Source organism: Neoarius graeffei, chromosome 12 (assembly GCF_027579695.1).
Source record: "Neoarius graeffei isolate fNeoGra1 chromosome 12, fNeoGra1.pri, whole genome shotgun sequence".
Lineage (NCBI taxonomy): Eukaryota > Metazoa > Chordata > Actinopteri > Siluriformes > Ariidae > Neoarius > Neoarius graeffei.
The window spans coordinates 42,681,421-42,708,093 of record NC_083580.1 but is presented as its reverse complement, the minus strand read 5'-3'; the positions used below and the strand labels follow the sequence as shown (position 1 = coordinate 42,708,093).

General features: G+C 43.2%; 1 protein-coding gene across 1 annotated transcript in view; it reads left to right on the top strand.

The window, feature by feature from the left end:
- The window catches only part of itpkca (inositol-trisphosphate 3-kinase Ca), a 108,242-nt gene that overhangs the window by 61,352 nt on the left and 20,217 nt on the right, over positions 1-26,673 (top strand). Inside the window, exon 2 of the mRNA XM_060935912.1 lies at positions 4,231-10,462. Within this exon, the coding sequence (XP_060791895.1) occupies positions 10,046-10,462 (417 nt within the window). The 5' untranslated portion in view covers positions 4,231-10,045. The remainder of the gene's footprint in view (positions 1-4,230; positions 10,463-26,673) is intronic.

The following is a 26,673-nucleotide window of genomic DNA, read 5'->3' as shown; positions in this document are numbered from 1 at the left end:
GGTTTCCTCCGGGTGCTCTGGTTTCCCCCACAGTCCAAAGACATGCAGGTTAGGTTAACTGGTGACTCTAAATTGACCGTAGGTGTGAATGGTTGTCTGTGTCTATGTGTCAGCCCTGTGATGACCTGGCGACTTGTCCAGGGTGTACCCCGCCTTTCGCCCGTAGTCAGCTGGGATAGGCTCCAGCTTGCCTGCGACCCTGTAGAAGGATAAAGCGGCTAGAGATAATGAGATGAGGTTTTACGATGAATGCGTAAAATGGGCTTCCCCTGTTTTAAAAACCAGCAGCCACCACTGTCTTCCAAGTACAACTGCTTTGTCATTGTTGACTGGTTGAATTAATAAGGTATTTACCCATTCAGAGACAAAGTAGTTATAGTCTTCCATGGACTTATAAGCCTTAATTTGAGATTTGTCGACCCACGAAGTCTGCCAAACCAGATAGAATGCGATATCTGGGTACTCTATGATCGGTAGAAGCGTTTTATCCTCAGAAAAATCTGACTTTTTTAAAGAATATGGGTCAAAACTACACATATCTATCTTCTCTTTGTATCGAATCTTCACTCGACCATTCAAATCGTGATAATACTGAGAAAATTCAGCATTGTTTACAGACACGCTTTCAGCGGCTGCCATCCTAGTTGCTTTGTATATCCACCATCATGGCGGACACTCATGACGTAGCACATTTTGATCACGTGATAACAGTTAAATAGAATGCTTGTTACAGTAGCCTAATTATGTCACTTGAGAAGGGGCAAAAGCCAAGCTCACTGACAATGACAGACGCTGAACTGAGATATGATTTCAGTTCAGCGTCTGTCATTGCCAGTGAGTTTGGCTTTTGCCCCTTCTCAAGTGGCATAATTAGGCTACTAATACTATACGTGTGTGTGTATAGCAGCTTTAAAATGTGGATTTACAGTCGATTTTAGCATGAGGATAGTGGGATCACATCTTTGTCACTTTTCACCCCAATGAACATTTTTCTTTTGAGAAATGACATTGCCACATGAAGCTGACTTTTAAAGACAACATATAAATGTAAATGTGTTGGTTTGATATAACAGTTACTGAAGACAATCACACAGCTGCATGATTCACTGATGTATGAAACTGCTAGTAATGGTAATGAAGAATAAACTAGCTTGTCTCCAGCCTTATGATTTCCTCATGACATTCAGTAAGAGAGCGTGGCTGTGTAGGAACAGTGCAGTGTAGAGGGTGAAAATGCTGCTCTGTCTGTCTCCCTTGTTAAATTACACGATTTTCATTCTTCAGAGACCTTTTGATTGATTTAAAACTTTTCTTTGCTGCACTTTCATCCATCCATCATCTGTAGCCACTTATCCTGTGCAGGGTTGCGGGCAAGCTGGAGCCTATCCCAGCTGACTATGGGCAAGAGGCGGGGTACACCCTGGACAAGTCGCCAGGTCATCGCAGGGCTGACACAGAGACAAACATCCATTCACGCTCACACCTACGGTCAATTTAGAGCCACTGATTAGCCTAACCTGCATGTCTTTGAACTGTGGGGAAAACCAGAGCACCTGGAGGAAACCCACACAGACACGGGGAGAACATGCAAACTCCACACAGAAAGGCTTCATTGGCTACTGGGCTCAAACCCAGAACCTTGTTGTGAGGCTACGCTGCCACATCACCATGCCGCCTGCTGCACTTTCATTGTAAGATTAAAACTATAATGGATTTAGGTAGGCGGCGTGGTGGTGTAGTGGTTAGCACTGTCGCTTCACAGCAAGAAGGTCCTGGGTTCGAGCCCAGCGGCCGGTGAGGGCCTGTGTGTGGAGTGTCTGCGTGGGTTTCCTCCACAGTCCAAAGACATGCAGGTTAGGCTAATTGGTGGCTCTAAATTGACTGTAGGTGTGAATGGTTGTTTGTCTCTGTCAGCTCTGCGATGACCTGGCGACTTGTCCGGGGGGAGATAAGATCCCCCCCCAATTTCTGAAAAATATGAATTGTCCCCCCAATAAAAAAAACCTAAATTATTCAAAACACATGTATTTTCAGACAAATATGATTCCCTGTGCAGTACTTTTTGAATGATGTGGCGAGCCTCTACGAAGTTGTGATTTATGGTTGTGTGGCCTTGGGCAGAAAAGCGAGTGCTGACTAAATTTGACCTTAAAGTGCCATTCCACCATTGGCTGTATTCTTTGGCATAAAATACAATACATTGACAACATATATAAATGTTATCACTAGATAGAGAAATCTTTTAGCTTCAAAATATAAACAATGACAAAGTATATTAATTTTGCGACCAAAGCCACCTACCCTTTTAATTTCCGCGCGTGATGTCATTGGCAGGTTCCCCTTCTTGTGTACCACGTGACATGGCACATCATCAGCAATGGCGGATAGAACGCGATAAAAATACCAATAAAGCTAGCTAACTGAAAGATTAACTCAATTTTTCGCAATTTTTTTGGCCCCCATATACGAGGAGAATGACTCACTTCGGGGGTTTCCTGGTCTAAAAATAGACCAACACGTGGTACACAAGGGGAACCTGCCGATGACATCACGTTTCACTACCGCGTGGAAATTAAAAGGGTAGGTGACTTTGGTCGCAAAATTAATATACTTGTCGTCAAAAAAAAATTGTTTGATATATCATTTTGAAGCTAAAAGATTTGTCTAGTCATGTTGTCATAAAATATATATTGTATTTTATGCCAAAGAATACAGCCAATGGTGGAATGGCACTTTAAGCAGAAGAGCAATTACTGACTACGCCACCAGGGGACTTTCACCCCAGGAATATTAACCAGAAAACACTTCACTATGTTGACACGCAATGTTCGTTTGACTAAAGACACCAGAGACCAAAGTTATGAAAATACAAAAAGGTTTTTATTTTGTTAATGTTTACAAAAAAGCTCCTTCCTTTACTTCACAATCACTTTCATTCGCACTCACAATTAAAAGATTTGACTGACATGTGGGGCAAGGGAAAAAAAATCAATATTAACAGGGCTGAGGCCTACCAGCAGGGGGCAAGATACCAGGAGACGGAGAAGGGATCCAAGGAGGCACACCATGCAAGCCCACGTGTCACACTCACTACAAACCAAATCAAAATCAAATAAAATCAAAAAAACACGACAAAAGGAGAATTCCACACAGGCACACGTGAACACACACGGACAATAGGAAAACACCACCACCCCACCTTGGGCACACAGTACCTGAAAAGTAAATAAACAAAGGAAGCATGGAGAGAAAAATCAAAGAAATAACTTGATCACAAACTAACCAATTAAAAATGCACAACCACACACGATGCAAACTAAGGGAGGGGAACTACGTGGACCACTGATGATCCACAACTTGCAATGGCCTCCTACCAGTACTGGCATACAGCTGGCAACCAAAGGCTGCTTGCCACGGCAGAAAAGGTTGGCAGACGTGGTTGCTAGCCACACACATTCACAAAGTAAGCTCTCGCGAGCATTAAACCAAATAAACAAAAAAATAAAAAGGCATTAACAAATCAGGCCCAATAAGATAGCCCACTGGCTATCTGCCGCCATTTAAAAAAAAAAAAAAAAGCCTCCTGCCAGCAGGTGAAACCTGAGCAGGACTAAAGCAAATAAACAAAGATACCCAACTTAACAGACAAAGAAAATATCCCTCATACCACACTCCAAGCACACATACACGCACACTGATTATAGATGAATGATCAGACACAAGCAGTCTCACACACACCCTACAAAAGGTTAAAACTAGTGTTAAAGTGCTGTGGTGGTTTCGCAGCCCTCCTCATGCAGGCAGCTGCACCAATCAGAGAAAGCAGCACTCGGTAGAAACGTGCTAGCAAGAACAGCAGCAAACCCAGACCAAAATCAGCAACACCTAAAGAACACACAAACTCACTAGAAGTCCCAGCATTTTTCTGTCTACCTAGAAGACCCACATAGGGGCCATTTGGCCCGACCGCTTTTCCCTAATACACTAATCACTCATTTTATGGTAATGAGGCTGTTAGTGGCAGTGTGTGGGGTGAGGGGGTCACACTTCACACTTCAGTGGTGAAGTCATGTTGGCTACTTCTGTGTGAATGTGAGAATGAGGAATAAAAACACATTCTATTCTAAAATGTGAACATGTGAATGTCCCATGTGACCATAACTCATGTGACTGCAACCAGACAATTGTTTGATGGATAAATACCTCAGTGCACATGGACTATCGTTTCAGTTCCCTCAAGAATTTTGTGGTGAAAGAAGCTCCTCTCCAAGGAACGAAGATGCAGAGATTCAACATGCATTGGAAATGATCCTGGATGGAGCAAACCCTTGCGACTCGGATGGAGAAGACATCAACCTTCAGGTGGATTCAGACTCCGAGCTGTCTCAGTCATCTTCAGGTAAGATTTCATTTCATATTTCCTATTTTACATTTCATTTCAGTGAGGAAGTTGGAAAATATAGCACCATGTGAATAGAGCCTCCATTTTGTTTGAGTGCGGACTGCCGTCAGTTTTGTTTGATTCTACTTCTCCTGAGGTGTCTGCACCTTAGCCAACCTATTTGAGATGTTCTGGGATTATTATTAGCTTCTATGCTTGCATTTGTGATATCATTTGACTTTCCCATTGCTCATAATTACATTTTTTTCACACTACATATGAGGAGACTGCTCCCCAACCAAAAAAGAGAGCTCGGCTGGGGACTGATGTGACAGAGACTGCGAAAGACGGCACAGTATGGCATGAAGAACAGGTGGGAACGGGTCCACATTTCACCCCGCCATCGCCATACAACGCAGATGGAGAGCCAACAGCTAAGGCCAGGAGGTCAATCACAAGTCGTCTTCAGAGCTTCCTGTGTTTCATCACTCTGGACATGCTTGGTATCATTCAAGAATGTACAGTTCAACATGCAAAGCAAACGGAGCATGTGGATTGGTTCATGGGCCTCCCTGAACTAATGGCATTTATTTCCATCACCATTATGCAGGGAATCATCAGGGTGCCATCACTGCGTGACTGCTGGTCGAAAAACCTGGGAAGCCCACAGATCATCGAAACCATGTCCCGAGGGCGTTTCCAAAACATCATGCATCACCTGCGCTTTGATGACAGACACCCGCAGCGAGCAGGCATAGACCGATAAGTTTGCTGCAATTTCGAACATATGGGGATTGTTTGTCACCAACTGCATCACATCCTACATCCCTGGTCGACACATCACCATCGACGAACAACTTTTCCCGTCCAAGACTCACTGCTGTTTCCTACAGTACATTGCATCTAAACCAGACAAGTTTGGGATCAAGTTTTGGGTGGCGTGTGACTTGAAAACCAAATACGTCTGCAACATCCTCCCATATCTTGGCAAGGACCCCACTCGGCCTCGTGGGGAGAGAGTGTCTGAGAGTGTAGTCATGAGGCTGATGGAACCATTCCTGGACAAGGGCAGAAACGTTACCACGGACAATTTCTTTACATCACTGTCACTTGCAAAACGACTACTTAGCTGGAATACAACCATCCTCGGCACAGTCAACAAGATTCGCCAAGAAATTCCACTGTCAACTAGACAGATGCACCGCAATGAATTTACCACCCAAGTATTTTCAACCACTGGTGCCACACTGACGGTGTATGCGCCAAAGCGGAAGAAGACTGTACATGTTCTCAGCAGCATGCACAGCATGATTCAGACACAGGATACCACCAAAAAGAAGTCCAACACCATAATACTCTACAACACAACAAAGTGCAGCATCGATGTCATGGACCAGATGGTGCGGGAGTACACTGTCCGTGCAGGAACACGGCGCTGGCCAGTAGCAGTGGTCTATAACATGATAGATATGGCAGCACTGAATGCACACGTGCTCTATCAATTATGCACCGAGAGGCAGGAGAGACGGGTGGATTTCCTGCTGGAGCTTGCAAGAGAGAGTTGGCTCACTCCCACGTGGGTATGAAAAAGGCCCAAAAGGAACAATCATTTCGGCAACAACCCTCCACACCACAACTAGGAAAAAGAGCCAAGTGTCAGGCTAAAATTAAATGTAAGGACAATCATGCAACTGTACGCTGTGTTGACTGCTACCGATATACATGTGGGAAATGCCGAAAGGAGCAATGGCAGTGCCAGGATTGTGAGTGACTGCTCAAATGTATTTCACTCATAATGCATGGTTTTTCATTCTTTGTAAATATGCTTGGTTTTTTTTTTTTACTATTTTTAGCACACAAAAATAACAATTACTTCTGCAACAACTAGGGCTGCTCAATATTGGAAAAAATCAATATCACAATTTCAGTAAATATCGATATCGCGATTTTTAAAACGATATTTATACACCTTTTTTTAAAGCCCTGATCATCAACACCTGAGGCACCGGGCCACATTTTTATAGTACAGGCCTCATAGGCTACCTGTCAACCCTTCCCGTTGTACCCTGAAACGCCTTTTACTTAAACTATTTACTGTGCAAGCGCGTACTTTGCATAGGTCCTATAGCCTGCACAAGGCTCACGTTCTCCTCACTCAACATTTCCGATCACAGAGGATGGAGCCAGCGCTGGTATTACCAGTGATTACTGCATAATGTCCACACTGGCTCGTAGCCAGCCAAGGATAAAATCTCTCTCTCGCACACACACACACTACAACGTAAGCTTGTGTGTTGTTAAGACACCAACATTAAACACGCACAATATAGAGACAAGTCCTTAAGAATTAACATACATGAAAATAGGCTTCTCTTCCTTCATCTTCCAAATGTGGACTCCGCTATCTTTTTGGCATGTCAGCATTGAAATACCATTTGCAGAGATATTTCACTCGCCATTAAGAAAAGTAAAAGCAACACATGATTAGGGCTACATGATTAGCAGGGGGACACCGTTTTAAGCGCACGGAATTTTAAAAACAATGTAATTACATCTGAGTCCGTCTACATCGCGCAATAAACCCGTCCTTAGCAGAACCTACTTCAAAGCATGATGCTAGCTGCAGATGCACAAGTCAAAATCAAATGAACCCAAGTAAACATGCTGCGGCGGGCAACATTAATAACCAAATTGCCTTACCTTAAAACGCTGCCTTGACCACAGGACGACTCGCAATTATTCCACTTAAATCCACACGGTCTAACACATCTAACACGGCTAGCAAGCTGGATATGTGCTAATATTGTTGTGCTTGTTTTCTTCCGTAGATGCCATTTTTACATTACCCAGTCCCACATCCAAAAATATGACGTAAATATATGTTAATTGTATTATTATAACTATTAGCAAGCAAATCAAACATATTAAGAAATCAATATATCAAATCACCCGACACGCATGAAAACAGAAGAACTGATTTTTTACTGTTGCGGAGATATCGCGGGAGTAGAATGGATGACGTATGCAAGGCTACGGTGTGCCTTAGGGGACAGAAGGGTTCGTTTTACCTTACTGTCACGTCAATGTTATTGTTGTTTTATTGCCATTGTAGAAATATTGTGCACGTCCCTTTCGACAAATGACAAAAAAATCGTTTCATATCGATATTATGAATTTTGATATCGTTTGACACCAATATCGATATCGTGATAAAAATACGATATATTGCACAGCTCTAGCAACAACCCTCCACACCAAAACTCATCTCATCTCATTATCTCTAGCCGCTTTATCCTTCTACAGGGTCGCAGGCAAGCTGGAGCCTATCCCAGCTGACTACGGGCGAAAGGCGGGGTACACCCTGGACAAGTCGCCAGGTCATCACAGGGCTGACACAGACAACCATTCACACCTATGGTCAATTTAGAGTCACCAGGTAACCTAACCTGCATGTCTTTGGACTGTGGGGGAAACCGGAGCCCCCGGAGGAAACCCACGCGGACACGGGGAGAACATGCAAACTCCACACAGAAAGGCCCCCGCCGGCCCCGGGGCTCGAACCCAGGACCTTCTTGCTGTGAGGCGACAGCGCTAACCACTACACCACCGTGCCGCCCCACACCAAAACTGGGAAAAAAAAAAGTTGCTTTTTCATTCTTTGTAAATATGTTTTGTTTTTAACAATAAATGTCAGGGCGTTGATCCCTTCCTTCCTGTTGATCCTTTCCACTGCATACAGCTCGGTCCAGTTTAAGTCTTTATGGCTATGTTCACTGAGGTATTTATCCATCTCAGAACTAAAGCTTGCTCTCAAAAGAACCTCCTAAGCTGTAAGGTGTGTCCCCTCCCCCACACAAGTTCAAGTGGCTCCGGCCGTGTGCCACTAACAGCCACATTTCCATAACAAAAGGAGTGTCCACAGGGGGGACTTGGGGCCAATTGGCCCTCTTGTGGGTTTTCTAGGTAAAAAAGGCCAAATGGCCCCTCTCTGGGACTTCAGCAGTCTCACACACCCTACAAAAGGTTAAAACTAGTGTTAAAGTGCTGTGGTGGTTTCGCAGCCCTCCTCATGCAGGCAGCTGCACCAATCAGAGAAAGCAGCACTCGGTAGAAACGCGCTGGCAAGAACAGCAGCAAACCCGGACCAAAACCGGCAACACCTAAAGAACACACAAACTCAATTAACGCCACGCTTAATAAACTCAGTAGTAGGAAGTCAAGGGAAGGGGCACATACCACACGATCCAAAACTTCTCGCCTAGTCCCAGCGAGGCTCACAGAATTCCATGGGTCATCTGCACTTAATACAGACGCCAAGAGAACGTTCGGAAAATCACTGCACACAAAATGCACAGCTGGACAAGACCGGAGGAAAGCCAAACAGTGGATGCACTGAAAAGCAACCAGAGCCGGTCACAATTAAAACAAACGAAAGTTAGCCAGAGTAACAGAGAGTTCCAAACAAGCGTGCTTACCGGCTACAGGGAAACGGGAAGGGGTCGTCATGCCTCCAAAGGTCAAAATCACTCTTCCATAAATAGGCTGGCGACGCACGCCATTGGTTGAGGCTGCCCCAATTGCCAAGAAGCACTTAACCCAGTGCGTCTCGCCACAGTTGCATGGTATGAGTTGCATACGGGCAAAAAAAAAAAAAATCACTTTTGTGTCCCCCCCCAATCCTGACATCGGATCTGCACCCCTGGTCCAGGGTGTACCCCGCCTCTCACCCATACTGGGATAGGCTCCAGCTTGCCTGCGAATTCACCATTCATTCACATTAAGCAGCGCTGTCACTTTAAGAAAAGCGTTAAGAAGGCGGGGTCAGAGCAATTGACCAATTAGAGCAGGCGGGGAAGCGGAACCTGTTACTAACACGCAATCACTGTTGAGGAGCACGCGATTGCTCCTCTGCGGGCCTCTCTCCCACCTCCAGTTTTGAGGAGTATGAGGAGGAATTTAGTGGGAATAATGAGGGAAAAGATCCGGCAACACAGAACGATCCGGTGAGTTTATTAAAGGTTGTTTTACAATCAGGGTACGCAAGCTAAAAATCACATTTAACACTTATTATCTTCAATATCAAAAGGCTTGACTAAATAAATTTGGTTGTTCATTGGTTGAGGCTGCCCCAATTGCCAAGAAGCACTTAACCCAGTGCGTCTCGCCACAGTTGCATGGTATGAGTTGCATACGGGCAAAAAAAAAAAAAAAATCACTTTTGTGTCCCCCCAATCCTGACATCGGATCTGCACCCCTGGTCCAGGGTGTACCCCGCCTCTCACCCATACTGGGATAGGCTCCAGCTTGCCTGCGAATTCACCATTCATTCACATTAAGCAGCGCTGTCACTTTAAGAAAAGCGTTAAGAAGGCGGGGTCAGAGCAATTGACCAATTAGAGCAGGCGGGGAAGCGGAACCTGTTACTAACACGCAATCACTGTTGAGGAGCACGCGACAGACGGTATTACTGCAGTCTGTTGTAAATTTCTGCGCACGTCATCAAGAGGAATATGTGATTGAGATGAAGACAGATTGTTGACAGGTTCCCTGAGTGACTGAGTAAACACGCAGAGAAAAAGATCAAGTCTGATTAGCCGAGCAGACCAAACACACCGCTCTACAGGAGTAGGAGGATCAGTGAAGCACGGTGCATGAGCGATCAGTATGACTAAAACGCCCGGCAGCGCTGCTCCATGTCCGGATGTTGGAGACATGATCCACAGCTTACACTGGTCGACTCAACCAGCGCAGCACAACGAGGAGCAGAGCTGTGCTGTCGCCCTGCGTGCCGCCGCTCCTCCTCCTCCTGAGCTGGTTGTGACCTGCGACCCCTGCGTGGCCCAAACCGAGCAGAAGATCAACCACCGGAATGCTAGCGGGTTTTCCTGCGGCTCTCAGCCCGATGAGGAGTCCCTGTGCTCGGACAGCGGCTTTGGCGGCTCCCCCGCCTCCTCTCTCGGACTGAGAAAGCTGTCGGACTGCTCCTCTGCGGGCCTCTCTCCCACCTCCAGTTTTGAGGAGTATGAGGAGGAATTTAGTGGGAATAATGAGGGAAAAGATCCGGCAACACAGAACGATCCGGTGAGTTTATTAAAGGTTGTTTTACAATCAGGGTACGCAAGCTAAAAATCACATTTAACACTTATTATCTTCAATATCAAAAGGCTTGACTAAATAAATTTGGTTGTTTATTGTAGCCCTGTGATAGCTCTATTTACCATGCAAAAAAAAAAAAAAAAGGTGATAACGTTATTTTTAGTGAATGTATGGCAATATGTGTCATATTTAGCAACATTACTCGTGTCATTTAGAAAAAGTGCTTTTTTGACCACAGGTAGCTCCAAAAGGGATGCACTTAAATCATTCTTTATACCATAAAACAAATATTTGGTTCCATATCATTGGAAACATAGTTAAGTTTTAATGTTGAATGCCAGTAAGTTTTCAGACTATTTTGATCAAATTAGTATGTAATTGTGCCAAAAAAATGTCCTCTCCGAGACAGCTAATTTTTCAATATAAAATAACATATCTAAAATGATTATTTTCATCCTAAAATGTGGTCAGGATATTGGGACATAAACATTAGAGACAACTAACACAAAGCTTACAGCCTTATATTTAAAAGCACTCTGGAAGTAGTGGATTCTGAATTGTCTTAAAAAAAAGTCCTCTCCAAGAATCACTTCATTTGTTTCTCCCAGCCCTGCTTAAAGCTACACTTAATCTTGTTATAATACAAGCTATTACACATGCCTATGTTCATATGTGTATTAATTTCCAAAAGTGCAGATTTGATAGTTTTTTTTTTTTAAACCAGTTTGAATCAATTTGAATTTTGGACCCCTGTGACACAAACTTTGTACCCTGATTGTAAAACAACCCTTAACAATTTCTGCCTGCATTGATTTCTGGTTCATGTCCATAAACAGGCGCTGGATCTATTCAGGTTCGCTTTCTTTTTCACTTATTCTTGTTGTTTTGTTTTTGTTTGTTATGCTTCTTGGTGTTTTTTTTTCTTTTTCTTTTTATGCCTCTGTTCTTAATATTTTTCTTTCTTATCTGTAATGTTGTATGATTAAAAAAAAAAGTGAGCCAAAGTTCACTGTACAGCTGTTTTTTTTTTTTGCTTTATTATTGTGTTCTCATACAATTTAGTTCACATTTGCATGGAATTTGAATAACCAGATTAGTTAGTTTGTTTGTTTATTTGCGGTTCTTCAAACACGTTTGATGTAACAAGTTGAATAACGGTTTCCGTTTTTTTTACTTGAATAATTCCCTTTTTTTTTTTTTTTTAAACTTTGTGGCACCAACTACAGTGGTTAGACACTGGCTGTTAGAGCTTTTCTAGGATAATTCACTGGTGTACATGTAAATTTTAATAACGTGCATTATATTCCTGACACTGTAGACAACCAGAAGAATCTGATTTGGAGAGAAATTCTGGCTGAGGTTGCTCAGTGTCTCACTTCGTAGAGTTCTGAGTCACGTTTACAGTCAGCATTTCAAGCACTGACAGGAGCTCTGTGTGTAAATGATGTTCTGTGTAAACACGCAGTGAAATGAGGGCTGTAAATATGCTTAAAGTGCATATCATGGGTAAATTCAGGAGCAAGATCAATGTAATTCTCCTATTTTATATTAAACTTTGGTCAAATATCTGTAACATTCTGCATTCTCTGCAATTTTTTTACCTTGCACAATACCAGAAAAATTCAGTTGAAATCAAGCCATTTGAGGCGAATTGGTCCGCCTCTGAAAAAACTTGGCATTTGGATTTCCTGGCAAACGTTGATTTTCATGACGTCGCGTGCAGGACGCCTCCCTCTGAATCCTACGTCAGCGCTGGTTTGTTTGAGAAAACGACCTGGTGGTTTTCTGCAAATTTCTTCAACGTTATCGCGTAATTATTAAAATGGTTAACAGATGTATCGTAGGAGGGTGTAGCAACACCAATCTTGATGGATTAGTACTCATTGTTTCCCAAAAGACTGGACAATGAGAGAGAAATGGGAGCGCTTGGTCTACACAGGCTGTGCACTGAAACCGTGCAAAGCTCGCGCAGCCTGCTGGCGCTTCCGCAGGTGACGTCACGAATCTGGCTCCAGACTCCCTTGGGATTTTTCCAGATGCATTTTATTTTTTTCTGCTGTAGACAGATGGTCTTGTGCAAAATTACCCTTCTGAATGAGTGTGTAAAGCACGGGCGATTGCTCTAAGACAACGAGGGAGGCTCCGCCTCCTCTAAAAATGCCCTTATAACTTTAATGTGCGCGTGAGTTTCTCCCCCTCGTGACAGCGCGATGCAGCGCAGCCTCAGTGGACTTCAATGGCATTTGGGAGCTCTGCGCTTTCAATCTCAAAATGCAAGATGATTATTGGACAAATACTGCGAAAATGCCCGCCTACGGACTCCCACGGACTCCCAGCCTCAGTGGACTTCAACGGCATTTGGGAGCTATGCGCTTTTCAATCTCAAAATGCAAGACGGTTATTGGACAAATACTGCGAAAATTTTCGCCATCTGCGAAAATGCCCGCCCACGGACTCCGAGCCTCACATGGGAGGGACATGGCAGTTTCCGCGAGGAGACTGGTGATTGGTGAAAGCGGCCGGATATTTTCTTTGATTGACAGCTCGTTTCAACTATAGACAGGCAGCGGTGAATTTCAGTTCAGTCCCATGCAGATTCGCAAGTGGTGTGGTGTATTGTAAGAGATCAGCTTACATTTCGATTTCATTCATTACATACGGTTTCTACCAGCTTTTTTAGTTTGTATATATTTTCATTGTAAATAAAGTGTAAATATAGTGTTGTCAAGTTTGCTATCTTAGTTCCAGAAATGTCGTTTATTTGAGTGACTGAACTTGAACTTGACGGGGCTAGTCAGCTAGCAAGAAAGCTGCGCACGGATGCCAAGCATTGCTGATTTAATTTTGGCGAAGCCATTTGCCAGTCTTCCTTTCGAGGAAAAAATTAAAATTAAAGAGACCAACGCCTCATACTGACTTGGTGAAAAAGGTAGGGAATAATACTCGTTCCTTTCAGCTCTCCTGGTACGAGAAAGTGAATTGGCTAACAGCAAGTGACCCACATCAACAACAGTAAATAGGCTACTTTAGTAATATGTCATGGATGGACCAAAAATATAGAATCTATTTAAAATGTTTATGCTGAGTATATTATATTGGAATGTATATTTTTCTGGATATGAATTAAACACAGCTACAATTTGGAAAACATTTTTAAACAAAAACACAGCCGAGAACATTTCACACTACAGACCTGGATTAAAAGTGAAGGGTTATCAAAATTGTCAATAAAACATTTCTCAGTCAAAATAAGTAAAATATAGGGAAAGTGTCACTGAATGAAATGTGTGGCACCCAGCTCTACTGCTGAGGTTCCTGACAAAGAGCTGCTTTCAATAATGATCAATTTTTAAACAACATGCCACAATTTTAAAATATAAAATGTTAAAATATACCCCCCCCCCCAACACCACCATCATGTATATTGGACAGTAGGCTAATGGGCCAAAAGAACCTGTTATTTCACAGTTTGTGACGCTGCCAACAATCAGCCAGATCAGAGGCAAGAGTATGGGCAAAATTGATTGTTTTTTCTTTTAAAATCTGGAAATATCGTAACCGACCAGCCTCCCCTGTTTGAAAGACTACCAGCCGCCACTGGTGTAAAGGGACATACTTTCATATAAAAAAACATGAAATTGGTCCAGGATATGCACTTTAAAGGAGCCTTTATTTTTAAATAAACTTCTGAGTGGTTAGTATCTCCATCTTTGACTCTTGTATGCTACATAAATGGGAATTAGATGGGAGCTGCCCCACTGAGCCAGCCAGCCCTGAGTGCATGACATCACAGCGGGAATTGGTTTTAAGGCCGAGGCCTTTTACAGCTATAGACCAAAGTCATATAAATAAACATTTATGGTGAAAGTAAGAAATACCGTTACCAACTTGCTCAACTGAGACTGATTTTGACTTCATTGATTGTGGGTTGACTCTCATTAAAACAGGATGGGTGTTCTAACTTATGCAACATACATGTACATACGTTTTCACTGATAAAACGTAAAAGGCTAATTAAATAATCAGATGAACTGAATCACATTCTGAATCAAATTAAATAATCTTAGAATGGTAACTTAACACACAATACAAGTTACATGTATTAATCTAAATGCAGGTAAACAACTTTTTTTTTTTTTTTTAAATCCAAATGAGAGTCGCAGATTACCCGTCTGTGTTCTCGCTTCTTGAAGGCCGATCTTGTGGCCGATTGTTTTTGAAACAATCTGACTTTCAGTTGTTCGTTCAGTTCTCCGTTCATTCGCTTCTTCCACATAAGGGTGAGATGGCAGCAATATCCAGTTTAGAAATAAGACGGCTGCTCCACTCATTCACTTTTCTTCATGCTGTGTATTCTGCCATTACTGCTGGGCTCAGGCAATTACTAAAACCCAGGATGGAACGGGATGTCACCGGTTTTAGCAACAACTGCGGGGAGGTCACTGCCCAAGTTATATGTCCCGTCCCGTTCTGTGTTTTAGCAACAACCCTCGGCTCACTCCGGGAGAACTGGTGCAACTGAACTCGCCTTCCTTTTAAAATAAATAAAATAAATACTTTTTTCCTTCTCTTGTAGTTTTCTTTTCCTTTAATTGTTGATACTGCACCCTTTTTCAATACGGGCTTATAGCCAACGCTCCAACAGATCAGAGGTCTCAGGGCCTCTGCATGCTCTTGCGACAAGGCTTTCGCAGATAGCTTTTCACAGACAGTTGTAATTTATCGTTGAGCGGGGAGTAATAGGCGTGCGCGATGTTATTCACCGCCACAACGCAAGGGGGCGCGAAGTCGCGAAATCGCTAGGAGTAGTTGGTGGGTGTGGTTAGTGGAGCGTTTATCCTCCGGTTACTTATAATGACTACAACTGGAGTCGTATAGATGTACGTACTTCCTCGATCAACCGCTCTTCGTGCTGCTCCATCTTCGCTCGTGTTTTTAAAAATGGCGGTAGTGAAAACAAACCAAACCGGGAAAGTAGGGAAGCGGAAGTGCGTGTACAGCGGATGTAGAGTGGACCTGGAGTGGACCAATCAGAGCCCTCTTGTCTGCGACGCTGTCTGCGAGGCTTCTGCGGTGGTCACAATTTTTGGGAGGTGCGCGCAGAGCGTCTGCGAAGGTGGGGGGGCTACGCAGACGCCATCTGCGACGCCATCTGCGAGGACTGCGTTGTCGGCATAAATTGCCCTTCATACGAGTCTTCAGTAAAATGTGCAGAGCAGACGAGAGACCACTTCATAGCTGCCCAATGTGCCCGTGAACTTCTCGCAAAACGTGTCCAAATCTTTGCAGTTTGAACATTCTTGGGCTATGAATACAACGTAAATCCACCTTCTGTCATGTTGCTGTACCAGCCAGCAACACATCTATGTGGCATGGCGATAAATTAGCTCAAAATGGAGGATCGGAGTTGCAGTCAGCTCTGTGTTTTAGTATAGCGGAAATGGTGATGAGATGGATAGACTTCCTGCTGTGATGTTACGGACGTCAAGGTCATTCACTCAGACCGCTACCTATATGAATCACTTTAATCGTAAAAATTACTATATTAGATTTATTGTTAACGCTTAAAACTATTCCTGTGCCATTCTTGGGGTCTCAAGGCATTTATAAACGAAAGTGAGGCCATGGCTCTGTGTACAGTATATGCTTTAAAGTCATCGCATTGGTCACTGCTCACTCGAGATAGTGGGCCTCTTTTTCTGCCGTCTTTTCATTTTCTGAGGAACGTTATGCTTGTGGGACTAGAAATGATGGTGAAAAGAGAGTTCATAAATTATGGACTCTGGTAGAAGTCCACACAACTGTTTAATCCCCTCCCACAGTTTAAGATGACCTGCCCACTATATGCATATAAAAACAATTTGGTTGGTTCCATTACCCAATATATATCTCATCTCATTATCTGTAGCCGCTTTATCCTGTTCTACAGGGTCGCGGGCAAGCTGGAGCCTATCCCAGCTGACTACGGGCGAAAGGCGGGGTACACCCTGGACAAGTCGCCAGATCATCACAGGGCTGACACATAGACACAGACAACCATTCACACTCACATTCACACCTATGGTCAATTTAGAGTCACCAGTTAACCTAACCTGCATGTCTTTGGACTGTGGGGGAAACCGGAGCACCCGGAGGAAACCCACACGGACATGGGGAGAACATGCAAACTCCGCACAGAAAGGCCCTCGCCGGCCACGGGGCTCGAACCCGGACCTTCTTGCTGTGAGGCGACAGCGCTAACCACTACACCACCGTGCCGCCCCCAATATATATAAAGTGCAGTAATTTAAACCAGTGTGACCATGATAAGATGAAGAATTGCCAAATTGATCATTTAGATGCAACATTTACCATTTTTGACATCTTGGTATGGTGATGTGCGAGACTTTTTTGTTGCTTTTTCAGTTAAAATCAGTAGTTGGACTAAAAGTGGAAAAAAAATCACCCATGAAAAGAGTGAAATTACTGAAGGGGAAAAGAGTTAAGCTGGGCATACACTGTGCGATTTTTTTTTTTTTTTCTTTTTCAATCGCGGTATTCAGCTGCTGCTCACACTGTACGAGTGAATCACAGGGGTAAACAGCACACAGCTTACGATTCCTGTTCTCACACTATATGATCCGATGCTCGGATGCGATGCTCGGATGCGATGCTCGGATCCGATGCTCAGGATTTCGAACAGGTTTGATTTTCATCTGATCGATCGGGAGGAGGTCGTGAGGTGTTAATCGCTTGTTGTTACCCCATGTATACTACACGATCCGAGACGCACGATTGAGCCAAAACTGTTTTCTGACTGTTGCCTGTGGGGGGGAAAAAATGGTTATGTCTTTACTCCTACATTCTTTCTAAGGCCACACCCTCCAGAATCAACATGTTGTATAAAGTAAGCTTATCCATTCAGCAGGTTCTACATTTCTGCAGATTGCAGTTTCAGATCAATCCAAAGCCATTTAGTCCACTAACATAGTCTAGGGCAGAGGTTTTCAAAGTGTGGGAGAGTCAGCCCCCCCTCAGAGAGCAAATAAATAACAGCGCCCCCCCCCCTTACAATTTTTGTTGTTGCTATACTTAATGTTCCATTCGTATTTTAAAAAATTGTTGTTGTACACACTTTTTCTTTTACACATTTTAAACATCTGTGCTTTTTTAAAACATCTTTTTTTTACACATTTTAAACATCTGTGCTTTTTTAAAACATCTTTTTTTTACACATTTTAAACATCTGTGCTTTTTTAAAACATCTTTTTTTTTTACACATTTAAAACATCTGTGCTTTTTTAAAACATCTTTTTTTTACACATTTTAAACATCTGTGCTTTTTTAAAACATCTTTTTTTTACACATTTTAAACATCTGTGCTTTTTTAAAACATCTTTTTTTACACATTTTAAACATCTGTGCTTTTTTTAAAACATCTTTTTTTTACACATTTTAAACATCTGTGCTTTTTTTAAAACATCTTTTTTTACACATTTTAAACATCTGTGCTTTTTTTAAAACATCTTTTTTTTACACATTTTAAACATCTGTGCTTTTTTAAAACATCTTTTTTTACACATTTTAAACATCTGTGCTTTTTTAAAACATCTTTTTTTACACATTTAAAACATCTGTGCTTTTTTAAAACATCTTTTTTTACACATTTTAAACATCTGTGCTTTTTTAAAACATCTTTTTTTTTTTTTTTTACACATTTTAAACCTCTCATAGCATCATTAGGTAGCACCTCTTGGCAGACAACACACTGTGGCAGTGGAGCATCTTCAGATCCAGTCCATGAAAATCCAAACTTTAAATAATCGTGGTCATACTTCCTTCTTTTTTTGCTTGGCCCAGACTCTGTCTCTTCATTCACTGTAGCTTTAGGTACTAAAAATCGATCCATTTTGTCTCTGGCAAAGGCTAGCTGAAGTTCGCTAAATGTCCACAATAGTAACTTATTCTGGTTTATTTTTCCTCACGTTGCGCCCTCTCTGAAGAACTCTGGCGCCCCCTAGGGAAGGTGTGCCCCACACTTTGAAAAGCCCTGGTCTAGGGGTTTTGTGGTAAAATTAACTTTCTTTCTGCCTGCTAGGATTTTCTTAGTTAGTAACGATGGCACCTTTTGATAGTAAATTATTGCATAGCACTGTGTAAGCACACCATATGCTCCCATATTAATAAACATGGCCTTTCTTTATTATGCCAGCTTCTATCTGATCATCAGCCATGAGCAGCATGGGAGTAAAGACTGCCCACACATCAGCCTGACATTTTTGTTGTGTCTCTTGGGATCACAGGGTTGATGCACACCTCACATTTTGTCCGTCTTGAAGCAATGGTTCAGCCAAAAAAAGTGCTACCTGATTTTTCCATTTTATCTCCATTGTAGTCAACCGACATGGTTTGGTTTCTGAAGTTTGCTAATATAGCTAGAAAGTAATGAGCGTTAATAGCTACCTGTTTAGCATAATGCAAATTGCCTGTCTCAACATCACACTTTCAACGTCTCAGACATTGGTGCTGATGTGATTTCAGACGGTAATACAGAGCTGTAGCTCCATCACAAACCCACACCAGCATCAGCCTTGAGGAGCAGGAGGCATGGCCTAAAGTGTAAAGGTAGAGTTATATGTTAAAAGGGACTCAAATTTGAATACAGTAATATTTTTAGATTGGATTCTTGTGTACAGATCATGTTAAACTAGCAGCTATAAGCTTCCATTATTTTTCACATAGCTCTTGACTAATGGACTAAATTTTGGAACATATTAAAGTGCATATCCTGGGCCAATTTCATGTTTTATTTATTTATAAATATGAAAGAATGTCCCTTTACACACTCATCCAGAAGGGTAATTTTGCACAAGGCCATCTGTCTATAGCAGAAAAAAAATAAAATAACAAAACTCGTCTGGAAAAATCCCAAGGGAGTCTGGAGCCAGATTCGTGACATCACGTGCAGATCCGCCAGCAGGCTACGAGAGCTTGCATGGATTCAGTGCACAGTCTGTATAGACCAAGTTTAGCAGCTAGCGATTTTGCATTGAAATATGGAATTGCCACCTGAGCTTCTAAACCCATGGATTCATGTACACTACCGTTCAAAAGTTTGGGGTCACTTTGAAATTTCCTTATTTTTGAAAGAAAAGCACTGTTCTTTTCAATGAAGATCACTTTAAACTAATCAGAAATACACTCTATACATTGCTAATGTGGTAAATGACTATTCTAGCTGAATTCTACTAAATGTCTGGTTTTTGGTGCAATATCTACATAGGTGTATAGAGGCCCATTTCCAGCAACTATCACTCCAGTGTTCTAATGGTACAATGTGTTTGCTCATTGCCTCAGAAGGCTAATGGATGATTAGAAAACCCTTGTACAATCATGTTAGCACAGCTGAAAACAGTTTAGCTCTTTAGAGAAGCTATAAAACTGACCTTCCTTTGAGCAGATTGAGTTTCTGGAGCATCACATTTGTGGGGTCGATTAAATGCTCAAAATGGCCAGAAAAATGTCTTGACTATATTTTCTATTCATTTTACAACTTATGGTGGTAAATAAAAGTGTGACTTTTCATGGAAAACACAAAATTGTCTGGGTGACCCCAAACTTTTGAACGGTAGTGTATCGATGCTCATCTATCTATTGTTACATAAATCATATATTTTTTTCTCATTACAATTATGTATTTATATATTTCTTTATTTAGAAGAGTACTGGCTCCTGTAGGAGAAAGATTTCATAAGCTGCACACATGGAATTGGCTAAGCAGGGTTGTATATACATTTAATGTGTTTGACAGGTCCCAAGATCTCAAGCCCTGACACGCATATCCCTTGATACATGTGAAGTAAGTGTATTATCACCCAGCGCTTTCATGTTGTTTACTTTTGTGTGTGTGTCAATAAATAACATTTATCCATGTACCACACAAACACAGGAACGCCTAATTTAGAGTATAGTCTCCTCTTATTTCTTACCCTGGCAACAGTCGACTTGTGAATCACTGATTTTCTTGGTCTTTTTCTCTGTCTTTTTCTCGGCTCTGCTTTAGTTCTCGGCTTCCGGGTGCCTTGCACGAAGCGCTCCCATTTCTCTCTCATTGTCCGGTCTTTTGGAAAACGATGAGTACTAATCCCATCATGATTGGTGTTGCTACACCCTCCTACAATACATCTGTTAACCATTTTAATAATTGCGTGATAACGTTGAAGAAATTTGCAGAAAACCACCAGGTTGTTTTCTCATAAACAAACCAGCGCTGACATAGGATTCAGAAGGAGGTGTCCCGCATGTGACGTCACGACAATCAATGTTTGCCAGGAAATCCAAATGCCAAGTTTTTTTTCAGAGGCGGACCAATTCGCCTCAAATGGCTTGATTTAAACTGAATTTTTCTGGTATTGCGCAAGGTAAAAAAAACAAAATGTTACAGATATTTGACCAAAGTTTAATATAAAATAGGAGAATTACATTGATCTTGCTCCTGAATTTACCCGTGATATGCACTTTAAATTTTTGATCAAAGCCTGAAATGAATTCTTTTTAAACTATGGATGTAGGGCACCTTATTTTATTGAGTGACTTTCTGGCCTGTCAAAACGAGTCCTTTCTGTAAATGTTTCATCAGTTACTGTGTAAGATGAGGGCGTGATCACTCAGCTCAATATGTTGCTTGATAAGTTCAGCATTGTTGTCAATGATTGGCTTGATGGTCCCTAGTGCAGAAGGAGTAAGTTGTTTGAGCTGAGGGCAGAGATAAGGATTACTTTACAGAAATGGAGCTGGAGTTTTGGAGACATTTTGAAACCGATATGTTAAAGACTTTTATAATTAGAGCATAATAAATCAAGGGTCATTCATTCTGTAGTTTGTGTACCATTTTCTTCTCCCACAAATCATGTGTAATGTCATACCAGATCCAGTAAAATGCCCTTTTGGTTTACTTTCTTGTTTTCTTACAAAGCTGCAATTACTATAAGTAAAATGAGACCGTGTGACCCATGAAGGCTGAATCAGTCATCTTCAAAAATGTATTTATATCACATTGTTCAGATTACTTGTGCAGTATTTGTGTATTATACTCTATATTACACTAACAGATAATTTGGGACCTCTGGATTGGGTTTTAATCTTCTCTACACTCACCTCATTTGTGAACATGTGGACATGCCAATATTCTTAAATGACAGTTTCAGAGGAACAGGACCAGATGTGAGAATTTATCTGCATTACTGAAAAGGCGATAGTACTGTTGTGTTTGACACTTTCACATTTTAGTGAGTTGTTTATTTTGCTCATCTGATGTGTGATCTGGTGCAAATTGAAATCTATGACTAAAAAAAACTTAGGTGTACAGTTGTGAAAACTACAGACTGGTATCGGATGTTTTCTCTTTTGCATGTTAACCACACGTAAGTGTCATACATTTAAAACCTAAAAAGGAAGGAAATCAGATTTAAAGATTATATTCTGACTGAAGCACTGCAGGAACCTTGCAGACATTTTGACAGTCAGTACCTGACTGCAAACTGAATTGATTAGGCTCAAGCCCGGGATGTAGCTGACTGACCGATTCATCAAAGAATGACGTTCACTGTGTGAAGAAATCATATTTGGCTTGTGTGATTTTAGAAACTCAAGAGTGAAACACAGCCAATTCTCTGGCCACCCTTAGGGCTGCAACGATACACTCAAACTTCGGTTTGATTACGTATCATGACACTGACACCTCGGTTCAATTAATTTTGATACAATACAAGCAGATCCGGTTTTCGTTTTTTGTTTGTTTTTTTATTCATAACAAACTTTTAAAACATAATTAATTAAATTCCTCACAAACATAAATATAGTGGTGCTTAAAAGTTTGTGAACTCTTTAGAATTGTCTATATTTCTTCATAAATATGACTTAAAACATCAGATTTTCACACAAGTCCTAAAAGTAGATAAAGAGAACCCAGTTAAACAAATGAGACAAAAATAATATACTTGGTCATTTATTTATTGAGGAAAATAATCCAATACTATATATCTGTGAGTGGCAAAAGTATGTGAACCTTTGCTTTCAGTATCTGGTGTGACCCTCTTGTGCAGCAATAACTGCAACTAAACGTTTCCGGTAACTGTTGATCAGTCCTACACACTAACTTGGAGGAATTTTAGCCCATTCCTCTGTACAGAACAGCTTCAACTCTGGTGGGTTTCCTCACATGAACTGCTCGCTTCAGGTTCTTCCACAACATTTTGATTAGATTAAGGTCAGGACTTTGACTTGGCCATTCCAAAACATTAACTTTATTATTCTTTAACCATTCTTTGGTAGAACAACTTGTGTGCTTAGGGTCGTTGTCTTGCTGCATGACCCACTTTCTCTTGAGATTCAGTTCATGGACAGATATTCTGACATTTCCCTTTAGAATTCACTGGTATAATTCAGAATTAATTGTTCCATCAATGATGGCAAGCCGTCCTGGCCCAGATGCAGCAAAACGGACCCAAACCTTGATACTACCACCACAACGTTTCACAGATGGGATAAGGTTCTGATGCTGGAATGCAGTGTTTTCCTTTCTCCAAACAGAACGCTTCTCATTTAAACCAAAAAGTTCTATTTTGGTCTCATCCGTCCACAAAACATTTTTCCAATAGCCTTCTGGCTTGTCCACGTGATCTTCAGCAAACTGCAGATGAGCAGCAGTGTTCTTTTTGGAGAGCAGTGGCTTTCTCCTTGCAACCCTGCCATGCACACCATTGTTGTTCAGTGTTCTCCTGATGGTGGACTCATATTTTTAATATTTTTGTCTCATTTGTTTAACTGGGTTCTCTTTATCTACTTTTAGGACTTTGTATGAAAATCTGATGATGTTTTAGTTCATATTTATGCAGAAATGTAGAAAATTCTAAAGGGTTCACAAACTTTCAAGCACCACTGTAACACAGTCAGACAGATTGTATACAAATGGAGGAAATTCAAGACCATTGTTACCCTCCCCAGGAGTGGTCCACCAACAAAGATCACTCCAAGAGCAAGGCATGTAATAGTCGGCGAGGTCACAAAGGACCCCAGGGTAACTTCTAAGCAACTGAAGGCCTCTCTCGCATTGGCTAATGTTCATGAGTCCACCATCAGGAGAACACTGAACAACAATGGTGTACAAGGCAGGGTTGCAAGGAGAAAGCCACTGCTCTCCAAAAAGAACATTGCTGCTTGTCTGCAGTTTGCTAAAGATCACATGGACAAGCCAGAAGGCTATTGGAAAAATGTTTTGTGGACAGATGAGACCAAAATAGAACTTTTTGGTTAAAATGAGAAACGTTCTGTTTGGAGAAAGGAAAACACTGCATTCCAGCATAAGAACTGTGGCAGTTCGGAGCAGGTGGGTGGAGCACAGAGGACGGCAGGACAGAGATCAGGTTCCAATTTAGTATTTATTGTCACACTTTTCAGTATAACCTTTACTCAGACAGACACACACACAACGGGTGTCGGTTCCGGGAAGAGCTCCTCTGCTCTCTGCTCTCCCTCCTTATATAGGGCGCGGTCACTGGGAAGACACACAAACAGGTTAATTGCTCTCAGGTGTAGTGATTCTGCCACTCACCTTCCCTGACTCCGCCCTCCTGTCACAGACCGGTGCTTGACCACGCCCTCGCTGCCACATACCCCCACCGCCCGACCCCCCCTCCCCTTGACGGGAGAGGAAGTCCGCCACGACCATCTGCGCCCCCGGCCTGTGGACCACCTTGAAATTAAAGGGTTGGAGTGCCAGATACCAATGGGTGGTCCGCGCGTTGGCATCTTTCATGCGGTGGCGCCACTGGAGGGGTGCGTGGTCCGAACAGAGGGTGAAAGGGCGCCCCAGCAGGTAGTACCGGAGGGCGAGGACCGCCCACTTGATGGCCAGACACTCTTTCTCTATGGTGCTGTAGCGCCCCTCACACACCGACAGCTTCCTGCTGATATGCAGGATGGGGCGGTCCTCCCCCTCCACCTCCTGGGACAAAACCGCCCCCAGCCCTCTGTCCGATGCATCGGTCTGCAACGTAAAGGGGAGAGAAAAGTCAGGGGAGTGTAGAAGTGGCCCCCCACACAGTACAGCCTTTACTTCTGAAAAAGCCCGCTGGCATTGCCCACTGGACCGGATCTGGTGCCCCCTTTTTAGTGAGATCAGTCAGCGGGCTGGTGACGTCCGAATAATTAGGTATAAACCTACAATAATAGCCAGCCAGCCCCAGGAACTGTCTCACCCCCTTTTTGGTCTTGGGCCTCGGGCAGGCCACAATTGCTGCGGTCTTGTTAATTTGGGGACGCACCTGCCCGTTGCCCAAGTGGAAGCCCAGATACCGTACTTCCACCCGCCCAATCGCACACTTCTTTGGGTTGGCTGTGAGACCCGCTCGCCTCAGCGACCTGACGGCCCTTAGGTGTTCCAAGTGCCTCGGCCAGTCATTACTATATATGATGATGTCATCAAGATAGGTGGCGTGGGGGCGGAGGACCCGGTCCATCAGCCGCTGAAACGTAGCGGGTGCCCCAAACAGCCCAAATGGAAGTGTGACGAATTGGTGTAACCCAAACGGTGTGGAAAAGGCCGTTTTTTCTCGGGATAGTGGAGTCAAGGGGATCTGCCAATATCCCTTCATCAAATCCAGTGTCGAGTAAAAGTGAGCCGTGCCTAGTCGATCGAGCAGCTCGTCAATATGAGGCATTGGGTACGCGTCAAATTTAGACACCACGTTGACTTTTCTATAGTCCACACAGAACCAGACCGACCCGTCGGCCTTGGGTACCAAGACCACCGGGCTGCTCCAATCACTGTGGGACTCCTCGACGATGCCCATTTCGAGCATGGTCTGAAGTTCTTCCTGAACCACCTTTTTTTTGTGTTCGGGTAGCCTGTAAGGTCGGCTACGCACTACCACCCCCGGGGGCGTCTCGATGTGGTGCTCTATGAGGTTAGTGCGACCGGGCAGGGGCGAGAACACATCCGAAAACTCGGCCTGCAACTGGGCGACCTCCGTGAGTTGGGTCGGGGAGAGGTGGTCTCCACAGGGGACCGGAGAGGTACGTGATGCCAATGTCCCTTTTTGAACCTCCGGCCCCAGCTCCGCCTTCTCCGGAACCACCGACACCAACGCCATGGGGACCTCCTCGTTCCAGAGTTTAAGCAGAATGAGGTGGTAAATCTGTAGCGCCCCACCCCTGTCCGTTCGCCTCACCTCATAGTCAACGTCCCCGACTCGCCGTGTGACCTCAAAGGGTCCTTGCCACTTGGTGATCAATTTGGAGCTCAACGTGGGCAACAGTACGAGTACTTTATCTCCCGGAGTGAACTCCCTAAGGCGCGTACCCTTGTTGTACAGGCGGGCTTGCCGTTCCTGGGCCTGCCGCAAATTCTCCTGAGTTAGGTGGGTGAGCGTGTGGAGTTTTGCGCGCAGGTCCATAACGTACTGAATTTCGTTTTTGCTTTGTGAAGGTCCCTCCTCCCAATTTTCCCGCAGCACATCTAGGATGCCGCGCGGCTTATGCCCATATAATAATTAGAACGGGGAGAACCCCGTGGAGGCTTGGGGGACCTCTCGCACTGAGAACAGCAAGGGCTCGAGCCACTTATCCCAATTACGTGCGTCCTCACTTAGGAATTTTTTAATAATATTTTTGAGGGTGCGGTTGAAATGTTCTACTAAACCGTCCGTTTGTGGGTGATACACGCTGGTGCGGATCGGCTTAATCCCCAGTAACCCATACAGTTCGCGCAGTGTCCATGACATAAACGTAGTGCCTTGGTCAGTCAGAATCTCTTTCGGGATTCCAACTCGGGAGATGACGCGGAAGAGCGCCTCTGCAATACTGCGTGCTGAGATATTGCGCAGAGGCACTGCTTCCGGGTATCGCGTTGCATAGTCCACCAGAACTAATATAAAGCGCTACCCTCGTGCTGACCGATCTAATGGCCCGACGAGATCCATCCCAATTCTCTCAAATGGGGTCTCGATTAATGGAAGAGGGCGCAAAGGCGCTTTTTGGAATGGCCACTGGATTTACTAACTGGCATTCACGGCATGCCGTACACCACCTACGAACATCGCCGCGAATCCCCGGCCAATAGAATCGGGCCATTATTTGGGCTAGTGTTTTATCCTGCCCTAAGTGTCCAGCCATGGGATTAAAGTGAGCCGCCTGGAATACCAATTCCCGGCGGCTAT